The sequence below is a fragment of the Rhea pennata genome, chromosome 13 (genome assembly GCF_028389875.1).
Source record: "Rhea pennata isolate bPtePen1 chromosome 13, bPtePen1.pri, whole genome shotgun sequence".
Lineage (NCBI taxonomy): Eukaryota > Metazoa > Chordata > Aves > Rheiformes > Rheidae > Rhea > Rhea pennata.
Window position 1 is genome coordinate 4,277,895 of NC_084675.1, and position 14,490 is coordinate 4,292,384.

The following is a 14,490-nucleotide window of genomic DNA, read 5'->3' on the forward strand; positions in this document are numbered from 1 at the left end:
TTGGGGCTTGTTAAAATACAGGCTGGACATGACATACCAGAGGACAAGGTATGCGCCTTGGGGGAGGGAAGTGTCCGCGTTCGCTAGGAAACCCACGCTTCACCCGAGTAAAATTTTAGGGAGAGGTCTTGTCTTTTCATCTTCCTGCTGGAAGACTTGTATTTCAGCTGGGCAAGATTCCTTATTTAAAGGAATCCTCTTGCCATCTTAAGAACAGCCCATTTCCACCCAGGTTATGCTGCTGCTTCTAAACCTTCCTTCAACAGAGTGAGGCAAAGTGAGCTGAGCGTCCGTGGAATGCCCTGAAGGCTGTGGGCTCTGGCTGCTCATTTGGTGGGACTGTGAGTTCTAGAAAGCACAACTGACTTCTAAAAAGATTTATGAACAGGTACTTCTTTTACCCAGCCTCTTTTGAAGATATCCTGCTGGGCTGTAGAATTTTGCCTTGCAAACAGAAGCTCTTAGTGTAACTGGTAGCTTCAGTAATGGATGTGAGGTTGAAAATTTTATGTGAGGTTTATAGGTAATTTTTCCTTCTTTTAAGTAACTCTTACACTTTGGGCTCTGTTTGCTGTCCTGGAGTTACGGGCAATTGATATCCTGAGGTAGAGGGTCTTGGCAGATAATCTGCACAGTGACAATCGCTGTGATGCTGTTTCTAAGAAAATGAATGAGTTATTTTTGTGTGTGTGCGCTCATCTCACCAAGGAAAGCATTGGAGTTCTTTGTGTTTGATCCTGGCATGTCCCTGTGGGAAGTCTGTTTTCTTTTGTCCACTATTTCAGGAATTCATGTGTGGATTGCTAAAGACCACAAGGTGCCTCAGTCATTTTTCGGTCCCTAGTCAGGCAGTCCAAGTACAATGCAGAAGGGACTCTTCTGACATAGATCTCGTTCCTCTGAGGAATGCGAATCCTCAGAGAGGTAAGACTTAAATGGAAGCACAGGTTTGTAACATGGAGAGTCATCAGTTGTTGGAAGAGCTCCTGCAGGATTGCGATGGATTGTTCACTGTCAGTAGTCATTGAGTCAAAATGGGATGATTATGTAGGAAATCACTGTGGAGGGTTTTGGCTTGCGTGTGAGGCTAGTGAGGGCCACTGCAGCATGTCCTCTGTTCCTCTCCATGGTCAGTCTGTGAGGCAACAAAATCTTGCTTAATGCTTCTATAGACTCTATAGCCCAACTGTAAGGCAGCATTTGCTTCACCTCCTGCATGGACCAAGGCCTGGCTTTTACACCATTTTTCCAGCTAGTTAGGCTGAGGAGCAGAAAGGTGGGCCGGTACTTGTCAGAGGTCACTCACCACCAGAGCCTGAGTTAAATGGCCTGGATGAAGTGAGAGTTGAGTACAGTAACTCCTCACTGCTGTCGTGTCCCACATACCAAACCTCATCCTGGCAAGGAGGAGGGCGCGCAGTGCAAGCGGAGGCGAGCTCGGCCACCCTGGCAGGTTGGCCGTGGGCCCTGTGAGCTGCAGTCCCTTGTCTGGGCAGTGAAAGCTGCTTCTGGAGACGAAGGCCTTCCTCGGTCTGCAGGGCTGCTGTTCTGCCCGCCTGGCAGGGACTGGCAGCTTGATGTGTTGCTTTGATTTGTGGCGCCCTCGTCAAAGGGAGTCTTGAAAGCCTTCGTGCCTTTGCTCCGGTCGGTGCTAATGAGGAAGCTCTATCCTCTCATAGCATTGCTAATGAGAGATTACAAGCCCCTCTGTAACTTTGAAACCAGAGTCAAATTGTATCAAAGCACCAGTCCGAGTTAAGAGACTTTCCCAGTGGCTGGTATTTTACAGCCCAGTGGCCAATTTCTAAATCATAGAAGCCAATTATTTCTGAAGTCTTTGGTGTGCAGCTAATGAAGGTCTAAAAGGACCCTTTAAATGGTTATAAACACCATAGGCTGCAAAGATTTAATTGAGGTGGCAGGCACAATTAGCCATAATTCCACCTAGCAGCTGATTAAAGTCTCTTTATCCTTCTTACTGAGATCAGAAGGGCACATATTTGGGAAATCAAAAATGTATTAGGGACTGTCAGCCAGTGTCAGGGGTCTGTTCAGTTAGCACAGTAATGGCAACATGTACTCGTCCTACAGAGAGCGTTTTCACACCTAGGGAGCCACGCAAAGCTGCTGCGACTCCCCCCGCAGAGGAGCGCTAGGGAAGAGAGGTGGCCGGCACGGGGTCCCTTGTCCTCTGCAGGTGCAGGTCCTGGGGCAGACTTGTGCCCTGAGATAAGGCTCAAATTTGTAACGCAAGGCCATTTAGTAGCCATGCTCCTTTGTTTCTAAGCCCATTGCGACCCTGGCCATGTACAGAATCTTACTCTGTCTTTGGTACAGAGGTTTTTCTATGTCCACATGCAGGGACTAGTCAACATGATGCTGAGGAACAGGACAGGCTGAGGAAGGTAATGAGTGGAGAGAGGATGTCTCATTCCTGAACTAAACCATCTGCTTACTCGGTCCACAGCACCAATTATGATCTGTGCCAGGCCTGAGCTTACGGACAGAGGCATGAGGTTCAGGGTTTGGCCACGCACATGGATCCAGTGTTGTGGCTTTACAGGCTAGAGGTTTGGGGTTCCCAAAGCAAGGAGGATGGCATGAGCGCAGGCTGCCTTCATCACCCTGTTCCTACATTCCTACACCCTCTTTTCATCCCTCCATGTGAAGGAGGAGGAGGAGGACACTCTTTGGGCACCAGGGAAGAGTTCAGGTGGTGCAACTAATGTGTGCTGGGTACCAGAGCCACCAGCGACCAGGCTCAGCAGTGCCAGTGGCTCGTGGGTTGGGGCAGCTCCTTACCAAGATCTCCTATGGAGCTCCCAAGGAGCCCTTCCGTGGTCTTGGAGCCTCTTGCTGTGTGCTGCAGTCACGGAGATGCTGAAGGAGTCCATGCTGTACCATATGAAGGAATGCGTGCAGGTGGGGTGTTCACTAGCCAAACAGTCTAAAGGAGAGCTCTGTGCAGCTGCTTAGCAGCTTTCCTTCCTGCTAAGAACTGCTCCGAAAAGCCCCACAGTGAGAAAATCATGAATGGAGCAAACCCAGCTTCAGCCTGAGTCCAGATAGGAAGCGGGAGCCCTCCACCTGCTGAACCTGGCCTGAGCCCAAGCTGAGAGCTGCTGTGCATAAAGATTTACTTTCTTCTCTTCCTCAGGTGCCTGCTCTCCCATCTCAGCACTTGTGAGCTAGTATGCTGTCTCCTCGAGGAGCATTGCCCTCCCTGGGGCTATTGGTTTTCCTAAGCCCCAACTGAGTTTGGAGTGTGGGAGGGAATTAGAGACTTCCATTCTTGGAAAAATACATTGAATTTGTATGTGATTGCATGCAAGAACGAGGCCTTTTGACTTTGAGAGCTGCTGCTGCAAGTCAACTGTCCTTGTATTGGCTTTAACAAGTTCTTATTTCAGCAGGAGCTTTAGTTCTGCTATCCAGAAAAGCTGTTTGTGTCACAGAAGAGCAACACTGAGATGGGACAAGTGAAGTTTGTAACTAAGCACTTGCTTGCAGCGTAACCACCTGCTCTGTACAGAGGAGGCTCCAGGCAGCATGTTCCTGGTCGTACGTGGCCTAATTGCATCCACCGAACAGAGACTGCGCCTCAGTATCTGCAGATTGCCTTGGCAGGAAAACCGTACTGTCAAGCTGCAAGCCCCAAAGAAGACAGCATTGCCAGTTACTGCACAGCCCACTGGAAGACTGCCTTTGGGGCGACTTTTCTAGAAGAACCTGCGTGTTCTCCGTAGGAAGTGTGGATATGAAATCAGCCTGCACCTTGCTACCTACAGAAAAGCTGGATGTGGCCTGCCCGTCCCAAGCAGGGAGAGTGCACTTGAATGAGGTACCTGGGTGCACCCCCTCTGTGCTGTCCCTGGAGACCGGGGGCTGCTGCGGGATCATCAGCATCGCAGGGATCCCCCTTCCCTGCCCTCTGGATCAGAGTCCAGCCAAGGCCCAGGTTGTGCTGATAGGAGCTTTCCTCTGCTGCACGCACTGCGCATCGGCGAGCTCAGAGCGTGCTGCAAGCTCAGGGCAGAGCACCCCGGCCAGAGCAGTGGGGTTTCCCCATGGCCAGTGCTTTTCTCTTGCTCTGTTCCAAAACCTGGTGCATCTGTGACCCTCGTGTCACATCTTGCTTTAACTGTGGTGGCTGGTAAATGCTGGGCCCAAGTTAGCAGAGCTGTGGCTGGGAAAGCAACACACCCGGGCTCAGCAGCTCCTGTCCTCCTGTGCGAGGATTGGCGGAGAGGAGTGCGCTCCCCTCCCCGTGTCCCGTCCCCTCCCCGTGTCCAGTCCAGTCCCATCCCCGTCCCCCGGGGAGGTCCTGGAGGCAGGGCGGGTGAGCAGTGCGAGTCCCCTCTGCCACGCTCCTCATCCCACGGTCCTGCAGAGGGCAGGGGTGCTGGACACACGGCACGGGGCTGTGGGCGAGGGGTGCATACCCAGCTGAGGACCCCCCTGCCTTGCTGGTCGGTGATGGAGAAGGTGGCAGGGGAGAGCGTGCACCTGTTAGACAAGCCTGCGGCGACGGCGAGCAGCCCCAACCTCTCCTCTGCCGGAGCCGTCTTCATTATGCTGAAATCAGCCCTTGGAGCAGGGCTGCTGAATTTCCCCTGGGCGTTCAACAGAGCTGGCGGGATCCTGCCCGCGGTTCTTGTGGAGCTGGTAAGGCTCGGGGAGAGGAGGGTGTCCGTCCCCGAGGCGCTGCCGGCAGAGGGAGGGAGCCTGCCCGGCTGACCTGGCTCTGAAAGAGCAGGTCTGCGTTTCCCCTTCCCAAGGGAAAAAGTCCCGGGGGCTGATGTGTTGCGGCGAGAGTGGCAGTGTGCAGCTTGCCTTCGCTGCGGGCGTGAGCGTGGCGCGTTTGGGCTGTAGAGCGGTGCGGGATGTGCAGCCGAGGAAAGGAGAGGAGCGGGCCCGCAGGAAGGGGCTAGTGCTCGGGGAGGTGGGATGTGTTCTGCAGCGCTGGGCAGAGGGGAGCGAGCCTCATGCAGCGCCGAGCTCCACAGTTCCTTTTCTCACGGTGATGAGAGAATTCTCCCAAAAGGGAGCTGAGGGATTTCACAACCTCAGGCTGAATGTAACAGGCAGGCTGGAAGGAAGAAGAGGGAGGAAGGAGAGGGAGGGCTTGTGTTTAGGACAAGGGCACCAGAATATTTTCTTCATCGAGCCCAACAGGAAAGCATTTTTGGTTGCTGGTCTCTCATGTCCTGTATTGCATGCTAGTCTTCTCCCTAAACTTGTACCCAAATTATCAGATAGAACAAGCTGGGTTTTTTCTCCTTTTCCTGACACATTTTACTTGAGGAAGTCTTGTAGGTGCATGACCACTCAGAGACACAGAAGCTCAGCAGAGTACTGGTGCTACAGCCATTAGTTTTGTGCCAGGTTTCTACCCAGCCAGAGGCACAGATGCACCAGAGGCTGGAGGCAGAGGAGGATTGGTATGTGAAGGCACCTCATCTTTCCTCATGTCTCTGCTTGGGAAGGGGCAGGACGTGTCCCAAGGGGCCAGCAGGCCAGCTCTGTGAAGCCCCTCTTGCTGACAGTACCTGCAGAACTTGGTCCACTGAAAGCAAGATGTGCTAGCATTTTTGGCAGCGTAGGTGCTTTGGGTCCTCACTGTTTGATGCTTTTTTCCCCTCTCCTTTCTCTGCAGGGCTCATTAGTCTTCCTCGTCAGCGGGCTGGCAGTGCTGGGCTATGCTTCATCCCTCAGCATGCAGTCCACATACCAGGGTGTCATCCGGGAGGTCTGCGGCACGGCGGTGGGGAAGCTCTGTGAGGTCTGCTTCATCCTCAACCTCTTCATGATCTCTGTGGCCTTCCTCAGGGTTGTGGGTGACCAGCTGGAGAAATGTGAGTCCCCACAGCGCTGCCAGTGTCCCACTGGTGCTCCTGACTCCTCTGGCAGGCCGATGCTCAGGGACATGTTGGGCGTTCTTGGAAATGAGCTGAGGGGATGGTGGCTCCTGGGGGCAAGGGGGGGGGGGAAATGGCAGCTTTGACACCCTCCTTTATAATGTGGACGGTCAGTCCTCGTGACTGCACAGGGCTGGCAAGGGGAAGGCCCTGGGTTTTTCTGTAGCTGGGAAGTTCCAGTGTGATCAAGAGCCCCTTCTGGCTGAATTTTGTCTTCCTGGTCCAAAAACTCAGGAAGCCCTTTTTGGCTGGGGTGGCCAAGGATAGCCACTTCCATGAGTCTGTCCTGCGGCTCCCACGATGCTATGGCATCCTGCACTAGCACAGGCTTGCCCAAAGGCAAAGACGTGATGGTCATGCTTTGAGAAGGGCTTTCCCTTTGCTGTGCACGTGTCTCATCAAAACTGTGCTCCAGCCATACTGGGGGAGTCTCTGTCAGTGGTGTCAGGGACCACCACTGCAGCAGCTGGGGAGCATGGAGAAGTGCGGCGACAGGCTGCAGGGACGTCGCGCTGTGCATGGGACTCCCACAGTCCCAGGCCATCGCCTCAGAGGCCGAGAGCACGATGCCCTCGGCCCAGTGGACGTGGCAACGTGGGATCTGCTGTCAGTGCCCAAGAGCTTCCTGCCTTTGATTACTTGCTCCTTTCTCCGGACAGTGTGCGACTCCTTCTACCCCAACGGCACACTGAGCGAGGAGGGACCGTTGCTGCAGCACTGGTACACGGACCAGCGCTTCACCCTCTCGGCTCTCTGTGTCCTGGTGATTTTCCCTCTCTCCGTCCCCAAGGAGATCGGCTTCCAGAAGTACTCCAGGTACCAGGGCACGGGAAGCATCGCAGCAGCCAGGGGCTGAGCTGCTCTGCTGAGCCTGGAGCCCCCACTCCAGGCTGCTGGCAGAACCAGGTGTGCAGGGAATCGGTGCAGCACCTGAAAGAGGGCTGGGGGAAGCCCTGCAGAGAGCAGGGCGAGGTGCTGCTGGCAGAGCCACCCAGCAGCTGGGCATGTGTTCACACTCTGCCAAAGTGGGAGGGAAGCCAGGTGCGTGTATGGTGTGGGGACTTCATACACACGTTATTGCCACTGTTGGCAGGACCTGTTTTTCTGGCAAGCATCAGCCTCCAGCACCGCAGTGACAGGGCAGTCCAATTGCTGCAGGCGTTTTTCTTCTGTCCATTTTCTTTTCATCTCTTCTTGCTGTAGGGTTGCAGCTGCAGCCCCTCTGGAGTGTCTGGCAGGTGCTGTCAGTATAGTGTGCTCTATCCAGACACTCAACGCTTAGGGCACGGTTTTGCAGAAGGTGGCAGAATGAAGCACCTGGCAGAATGAGAGGCGGTATGACCCCAAGCCTCAGCAAGAGGCAAAAGGTTCCTCTGTGGCCTGAATAGGAGCCTGAGGCTGTCAGCAGTCAGTGCAGCCCATCTCGTGCTGAGTGCTGGTGTCCCCACTGGGGCTGGGGGAGTTTGTTCCCCCCACAGGACCACAAATGCTCCCCAAGACATTGGAGGTGCAGAGCCTCATGCATGTGGTCTCTCCTCCCGGCAGCATCCTGGGCACATTGGCCGCCTGCTACCTCACCCTGGTTATCATCATAAAGTACCACCTGCAAGCAGAGAGCGTCGGCTTACGTGAACCCTCCCATCCCTCCAGGTAAGGGTCAGCATGACCATGAGGCAGCCAATGTCCCTTCCGCACCATCCCCTTGTGGGAATCACGTGCATGTTGTACTGGGCAGAGGTGGTCGTGGCACCTTCGGATTCTCCAGGGATGCAGACGGGCCTCAGGATCACCCTGCCACTTCCCTGTGCCCTGAGAAGAGAGGGAGAACGTGCCCAACCAAAAGCACATCTCCAAACTCACAGATCCGGCCTGGTTGCCTGGGCCTGAGGTGGCCTGCCTCCTGCAGGTGGCAAATGAGGTTGCGTGAGGATGGAGAGCATCCTCTCGGCATGCAGGAGCCATGTCTATAGCCATGAACCACACGTGGGGGCCTGGCGCAGGAGGCCTGGACAGTAATAGAGCCCTCTTTTCTGAAGCATGGCAGTTCAGTGCTTGAACCCCTGCCACCGCACAAGCAGCTGTCCCAGAGTGCGCTGGCAGCTGGGGCAGGGCCAAAGGTGTTGCAGTGGTAGGTGGGGCAGCGTGAGGTGGTGGGGATGAGACGAGGAGGGGCCCCTGCAGCACATTGACCGCTGACTCCACAGAAGGGAGTGGCTTGCAGCCCCCAGCCTGCCCTCACAGGGGCTTTTGCCCCTTTTTGCCTTCCCCTGAAAGGTTCCCACGCCAGTGCTAGGTTTCACGCTGGATCCTTGCAAAGTCCCCTTTGCTTCAAGGGACCTTCTGTCCTCCTTTGCTCTTCCTTCCTCTGTGTCACAGGGCTTCCTCCTGGGCCTCCATGTTCAGCGTCATCCCCACCATCTGCTTCGGTTTTCAGGTAATGTTGCGTGTGCGCTGACTGTCTTGGGCCATGGGGCAGGCAGTGGTAGCTGCTGGGGCCCAAGGCAGGTTCCTACAGGGCCAGAGAGACACTGGGGCTCCCGACAGGGGAGAGAATGCCTCCTCCTGGGAGATGATGGCAAACTGGTAGATGTTTAGGCTAGGTCTGGTTGAAGTGAGTGAAGGCACAGTAGGGTCAGAGGTATGGGGAAATAGCCTTTTCTTCTGGATTTTAGGGGGATGGAGATGGTGAACACTGTCTCAGATAGCAATCTTCTCCACCCCACACCACTGCAAGCCCCTGACCCCCATGAGGATGACAGGAGGGTCTCAGCAGACAGCATAGGGTGCACAACAACAGGCCTCTCTCCATGACGGCACACAGGGAGCAGGAGGCAGAGGCAGGTGGCCAAGGCCTGTCTGTCCTCCTGGTGCTCCACAGGACAGCTGTCCCCTGTGCCTTGCAGTGCCACGAGGCCTGCGTGGCCATCTACAGCAGCATGCGCAACCGGAACTTCTCCCACTGGGTCGCTGTCTCTGTGCTCTCCATGCTCATCTGCCTGCTCATTTACTCCCTCACAGGTAACCACAGCATATTTTATTCCTTCGTGGCTGGCAAAGCCCTCAACTCTTTCATCCCTTACCCTTTGGGCTCCTCCATCCCAGTCACCATCCTTAATCCTGTGGATTTCAACTTCTACCAGCACCATGGGGAGTGGGGTGTAGGCTCCATACTGTCATCACAGGCACCAGTATGGCCTGTGAGAGAGGGTGAGACATAGCCAGAGCTGCGATCATGAGTGCCACAAAGGTGGCCTTGAGGAGGAGTTTTCTTTGGGGTGAGAAAAGCCAGAGTGCAGGTGACCTGTTCTTGGGAAAGTGCTCGATGCTGCCCGCTGCAAAGGTGATAGTGGACAGAGCATAGAGTTTTTGTGTACGTTGGCAGGGTTTTTTCCCTCCTTTTCAGTGGTAAGAGTTTCTTCTGAAAAAAATGACAAAATGTCTGAAGGACAAGGCTGCTGGAGAGGAGGCGTTTGTCCTAAGCGGTGGTGAAATGTGAGACCTCTGTAGGATGCCCCTATGGTTTTCTTACTGGCTGTGGTCCCACTCACAGCCATCCCTTTCTCTGTGCCACTGGCCAGAAGGTGGCCAGGGAGCATACTGATCCCTCACCTTCCTGTTGGCAGGGCTGTATGGTTACCTGACCTTTGGCGAGGACGTGGCAGCTGACATCCTCATGTCCTACCCAGGGAACGATGCAGTTGTCATCGTTGCCCGCCTGCTCTTTGGCATCTCCATCGTGACCATCTACCCCATCGTCGTGCTTCTGGGCAGGTGAGATGGCACAGTGGCAGGCACGCGCGGGCAAGCCTGGCATCTCCCTCCCAAGTGCAAGGCTGTACCAGGAGCCTGCAGCTGCCAGTGTGGAGCCAGAGCCCAACGGCTGAGCGGGCAACTGTGAGACCAGCCCTGCTTGCCCTCCGTAGGTCTGTTGTCCGGGATGTGTGGGTGAACCCCAAGCGTGGGACTGTGTCGGTGGCTGAGACACACGAGTGGCAGACCCGGGTGGCACTGACTGTCTCGTGGATCGCGGCAACGCTTGCCATCGCTTTGTTCGTCCCAGATATCGGCAAGGTCATCGGGCTCATCGGGGGCATCAGTGCGTTCTTCATCTTCATCTTCCCAGGCAAGTGCAAATAGTGAGGGAAGCGTGTTGTGGGGGAAAGGGCCAGCACCGAGACCCAGCATGGCCCGAGGCTGCCCTCCAGCCCTGCAGAGCAGGGTTTTGGGTGGGAATGTGACCAGACACATGCATGTGGTGCAGGGTTGGGTATGTCTGGAATGGCCCTGCACAGCAGACTACGCCAAAGGTAGTCATGGGAGTGAAGGTCCTGGGTGGCCCCGCAAATCCCTCTAATCCCTTGTCCATGCCCCACTCCCATCCTTGAGAGCTGGGCCCATGCAGTTTGCACCTAAGAGCAGACACCGAAAGCAGCAGACGGCTCTGTGCAGGCCAGGACAAGGCAAGGGGCTCTCAGCCTGCCTGAGCGGATGTAGGGTGTTGGCATTGGGTTGGCCACGGGAAGAGAAACATGTCTGTAAGGGCTGGGAGAGGCAGTGGGCTGCCGAGAGTGGCCTGGCCATGTCAGAAGGACTGCACATCTGGCCAGATCGTCCGCCTGTGCCGGCTGTGATTGGGACCCAGCGTGCCAGTCTCTGCATGGAGGGAGTGATCCCAAATCCATGTGGTGTCTACAGGTCGTCCCAGGGCACAGTGCAGCCAGAGCCTGGGCCAAGTGCATTGGTGCTGCAGACTGGGGTTCTTGCAGTCGCAATGCTGGGGGTGCAGCCTGCTGATCAGCCCATTTGGGTGCCCCAGCATGCACTTGATGATCAGTGTCACGGGGCTTTCCTCAGGCAGCCTCCGGGGGCCGGGCCCCGGGGGTGGCAGGGCCTGTTCCTGCAGCTGGTGCCATCCCTCCCCAGCAGCTGTAGGGACTCTGGTGCTCAGGTGAGCCAACACGGGGACGAGGGGATGTGCCTAAGGCTCAGCAAGACAGCACCAAGGCAAGGACATGGGAGCAGTGCAGGACTGTTGCACGCACCCCTTTTTGGGCACACATTTGGGGTTCATGCGCGTGCTTGGTACGGGATATGGAGTGAGCCTCCGGGTAAGCGGTGGCTGTGGCAGATCACCTATGTGTCTTTGCGTTGGGTGGCAGGGCTGTGCTTGGTGTGCATGATGGGAACTGAAGCCGTCGGGCCAAGGAAGAGGTAAGTGTCTGCATACAGGTGCAGCGGTGGGCAAGGGCAGGACGCAACGTACCCCAGCAGGTCCCCGCAAGGATGGCTCTTGTGGCCTTTGTCACATGAGCATGGCAGGAGCTGCACAAGGTGGTGGCTTTGGGGCACTTTCCTCTGTTCTCTGCAAAGGTGGTGGTGCCCGTTGGGGGGTCACAGGGACTGCAGTGGGTATTGCCACAAGGGCGAGTGCAGAGGGATGCACTTGAGGGCCGGGGCCATGGTGGGGACGGGGGGCTGTAAGGGAACGCTGAGAGCCCTGTGCATGTGGGGGAATGGCCTTGTGATTTGGAGATGGTAGGAGGCCGTGGCACCCCAGAAGGAGCCAAGGCAGGGGTTGGAGGAGACTCAGCACCAGGCCAGAGGAAGGCCCCGTCTGGCACGCCAGGGCACTGTGTCCAGATTGCCGTTCCTGGGACAGCGGACGTCCCTTTCTGGAGTTGCTGTGGCCCAGCATGGGCTCACCACAGGGTCAGTGTGTTGTGGAGCTGAGGTGTTTTGGCGTGTCTTTGGCTGTGTTTGTGCCTGAGAGCTCGGTGCAGGGCTGCTCCACTGGAGCCCCATGCCATCGGCACAGCAAGGCAGGCGGTGGCTCCTGGGAAGCAGGCAGCATGTGGAGATGTCACGAGCTGCCAGGGCCCGTATGGGGCACCCTGTTCCTGTCCCCAGGCAAGGGATCAGAGGCTTGATGTGACCCTGAAACGGGCCTTGCCAGTAAGAGAGCCCAGGCCCCACGTCGTGCAGGAGCAGGGATGACCGACGGCCCTGCTGGGGCCAGGGAAGATGAGGACCATCAATAGGGAAACCGTGTCACTTGTGGCAAGGAGATGGCAGCGTTCTCAGCACCAGCAAAGATGTGGACGGCTAAAAGGTGCGGGGCAGTTGACCAAGGAACGGAGGCATTTCTAGCAGAAGCAATGGGTGACAGGAGACCTTCCTCCACGTGGGACAAGGGCTGGAGGTGCCTATCTGCCAGGCAGACTGAGCACCTTGGGAACGTCCTCACTCACCCCTGCCAACCATCGGGGCTTTGGGAGAGTTTGCGAAGGCTCAGCCGCCTCTTGGACTGCCACTCTTTGCAACTTGTCCCTGTGGATGCCTATAACCCCTTCAGTGGAGGAGCAGCGTGGGTCAAGGGTGAGCACAATATCCTGGGGAGCTTGCGGGGGGCGGAGGGGGCCTCATTTGTGGTGTCCAGGCAGAGGGGTGACAGTTGACTGAGGACAAGCTACTTAAAGCTCTCCCGTTCCCCCAAGCATGGGGACAGGGATGGGCTTCCCCATCCATGTGGAGGGGCGAGCCATCCAAGGAGGGCAGTGGGCCCACGGGGAGCATTGAGGCTGAGGCAGGAGGCTGGTGAGGGGCATGTCATAGCAGGGAGGTAACCAGTGTCCCTTGACCACAGCTGGAGGAGTCGTGACCAGAGTGGGCAGTTTCATGGGGGATTGGTGTGCTCTGCTGCATGTAGGAAGAGCAGCAGAGCAGGGCGGTGCTGACCCTGCCAGTTTTTGGTTGCAGACCATGGGCTGAGCAGGCGAGGCCCCATGCCAAGGCACCGCCATCAAGAAAGGCCGGAGCAGCGAGGGACAGGATTGCAGTGGGCCAGGCAGTAGCGCCAGGAAGTGTCCGTGCTGAAGGCCTCAACGCAAGGGAAGGGAGCAGCAAGAGGTGACTTGGGGAGAAGGTCCATGGGCTTGTTCCAGACTGTGGCAGTAGAGGAGATCTTGCTGGACGAGGCCTGGCAGGGCCAAGGATGCCAAGAGAGATGGTGACCCAGGGAAGAGCAGCCCTGGCAAGGGGGGGGAGCAGCACATAGCAACCTGCAGGCAGGAGGAAGGGACGGCAGGACACCCGGCTGGCTGGAAGGGGAGGCCCTCGCTGAGGTAGGAGCACCAAGGCAACCTCTCGAGGTGCGAGTGGGAATGGCAGGTGAGGGATGAGCAGAGGAAATGTCTTGCCGATCGCTGCAAGGTTGTTGAGCAGCTCTGCGGTGCGGTTGAGGCAGGCGATACGGATGGGACAGGGCTGCAGGGGCAGATGGTCGGGAGCGTCGGCAGCAGCCTGCTGCAAGCGGCATCCCTCTGGGAGCGAGCTCTAGGAACGCCCGTGGCAAATGTGCCCGTGGCAGAGGTGACTGACAGGGCCGAGGGCAGCGTCCCTGTGCCGGAGCAGCCCGGCGCAGCCACCAGGGAGGCAGGGCAAATGCTCCGGAGAGGGGGCGGCCGGCGGCACGCAGGCGAAGCGCGCCCGGGCCAACGGCCAGGCCCTGCTCTGGACTAAGGGAGCGCCCGGTGCAGGTAGGGGACGTGCCCTGGTTTGTCTTGTCCACGGGGCTGTGGCAGAGGTAAGGACGGGAGAGGAGAGCGCAGGGCCAACCGTGTCGTGGGGTGAGGTGCTGTGGCTGGGGAAGGGTGCGGTGCGGGCTCGGGGCAGCGTAGCAGAGGACCTGGAGCGAGCGCCATAGGGCAGCCCCTCACCGGTGGCGGGTCGAGGTCCTGGGGGGGGGTGCTTGGGCCCACCGGCACAGCTCCGCCGTGTCTCCAGTGGGCGGCAGCTGCCCCGTGGGCCCCTTCCCGGGCTGTGTGCCCCCCCCGGGCCTTCCCCGCGCCCCTCGGGGTCACGGCGGCCGGTCGCTCTCCCCACAGGGCTGCGCTCGTCGCCTGGGGCGTCCTCTCGGTGCTGTGCGGCGCCTTCGTCTGCGGGCAGAGCACGGCCGGCGCCGCCATGGAGCTGCTGCGCCGCGCGTAGGCTGCCGCGGCGCGGAGGGGGCCCGGCCCCGCGGCTTCCCGCGCGCAGCGTCGCCCCCGGCCCCGTTTCCCCGCACGGGCCGCGACACGGTGGGTCCCATCGCATCTTTATTCAGCGTCTCCGTTGCTCTACTGTACAGCTGCTAATAAATACGTGACGTGGTGATATTCAGAAAGCCTCCGGACGGACTCGCCTCGCGAACGCGCCGTGCCGCGTGCGCGCGCGCGACCGGGAGCGAGAGGCGCAGAGCGGCAGCGGCGGCGCACACGAGGCGGCTAGGCTTCACCCCCATACGCGCCGCTCCCCCGCTTCGCGCCCCGTTCGGCAGCGAGACGGAGGCTTCCTTCGTGCCAAAGGGCCCCCGCTTACGCCTCCGGCGCTCACCGCGGGGCGCCCCCGGCACCACGATCCCAGCACGGCCATCGCAGAAGGCGGGCGACCCGTCCTCGGCGGCGGGCGGGAAGGAGCGCGGGCCCCGAAGCGCCGGGGCCGCCGCCGCCGCCGCCTCCCCCGCGGCGAGCTCACTCCCGGCTCAGAGCGCACCAGGCGGCTGCGGAGGCAAGCGGAGAGCAGCGCTCGCGCCGCC

General features: G+C 58.1%; 2 protein-coding genes across 9 annotated transcripts in view; one reads left to right on the top strand and one right to left on the bottom strand.

Moving 5' to 3' along the window:
* Positions 1 to 133: 133 nt before the first annotated feature.
* On the top strand, positions 134 to 14,083 carry SLC38A8 (solute carrier family 38 member 8). Of its 8 annotated transcripts, none has more exons than XR_009959796.1 (13): positions 883 to 924; positions 3,414 to 3,841; positions 5,657 to 5,855; positions 6,578 to 6,734; positions 7,464 to 7,568; positions 8,295 to 8,352; positions 8,822 to 8,936; positions 9,542 to 9,689; positions 9,842 to 10,041; positions 11,078 to 11,129; positions 11,984 to 12,293; positions 12,675 to 12,824; positions 13,802 to 13,887. XR_009959796.1 is itself a non-coding variant. In XM_062586414.1 (11 exons), exons 2-11 carry the CDS (start codon positions 3,758 to 3,760, stop codon positions 13,902 to 13,904), a joined length of 1,221 nt encoding a protein of 406 aa, XP_062442398.1. In that variant the 5' UTR covers positions 134 to 388; positions 3,511 to 3,757; the 3' UTR covers positions 13,905 to 14,083. The 8 variants fall into 8 exon arrangements, 5 of the variants coding, with proteins under 5 accessions (XP_062442398.1, XP_062442396.1, XP_062442399.1 ...); XR_009959795.1 differs by having other exon boundaries at positions 12,675 to 13,039; positions 13,802 to 13,836; XR_009959794.1 differs by lacking the exon at positions 13,802 to 13,887 and having other exon boundaries at positions 12,675 to 13,736.
* Positions 13,999 to 14,490, bottom strand: part of NECAB2 (N-terminal EF-hand calcium binding protein 2) — a 50,776-nt gene continuing 50,284 nt past the window's right edge. The window contains exon 12 of the mRNA XM_062586847.1: positions 13,999 to 14,454. Within this exon, the coding sequence (XP_062442831.1) occupies positions 14,426 to 14,454 (29 nt within the window). The 3' untranslated portion in view covers positions 13,999 to 14,425. The remainder of the gene's footprint in view (positions 14,455 to 14,490) is intronic.

Excerpts from the sequence above, each read along its gene's own strand:
- SLC38A8 (XM_062586416.1), top strand. The coding sequence starts at position 4,477 with ATGGAGAAGGTGGCAGGGGAGAGCGTGCACCTGTTAGACAAGCCTGCG. Across the intron at positions 8,353-8,821 it reads CCATCTGCTTCGGTTTTCAG|TGCCACGAGGCCTGCGTGGC; the intron begins GTAATGTTGCGT and ends TGTGCCTTGCAG. Across the intron at positions 10,042-11,077 it reads CTTCATCTTCATCTTCCCAG|GGCTGTGCTTGGTGTGCATG; the intron begins GCAAGTGCAAAT and ends GTTGGGTGGCAG.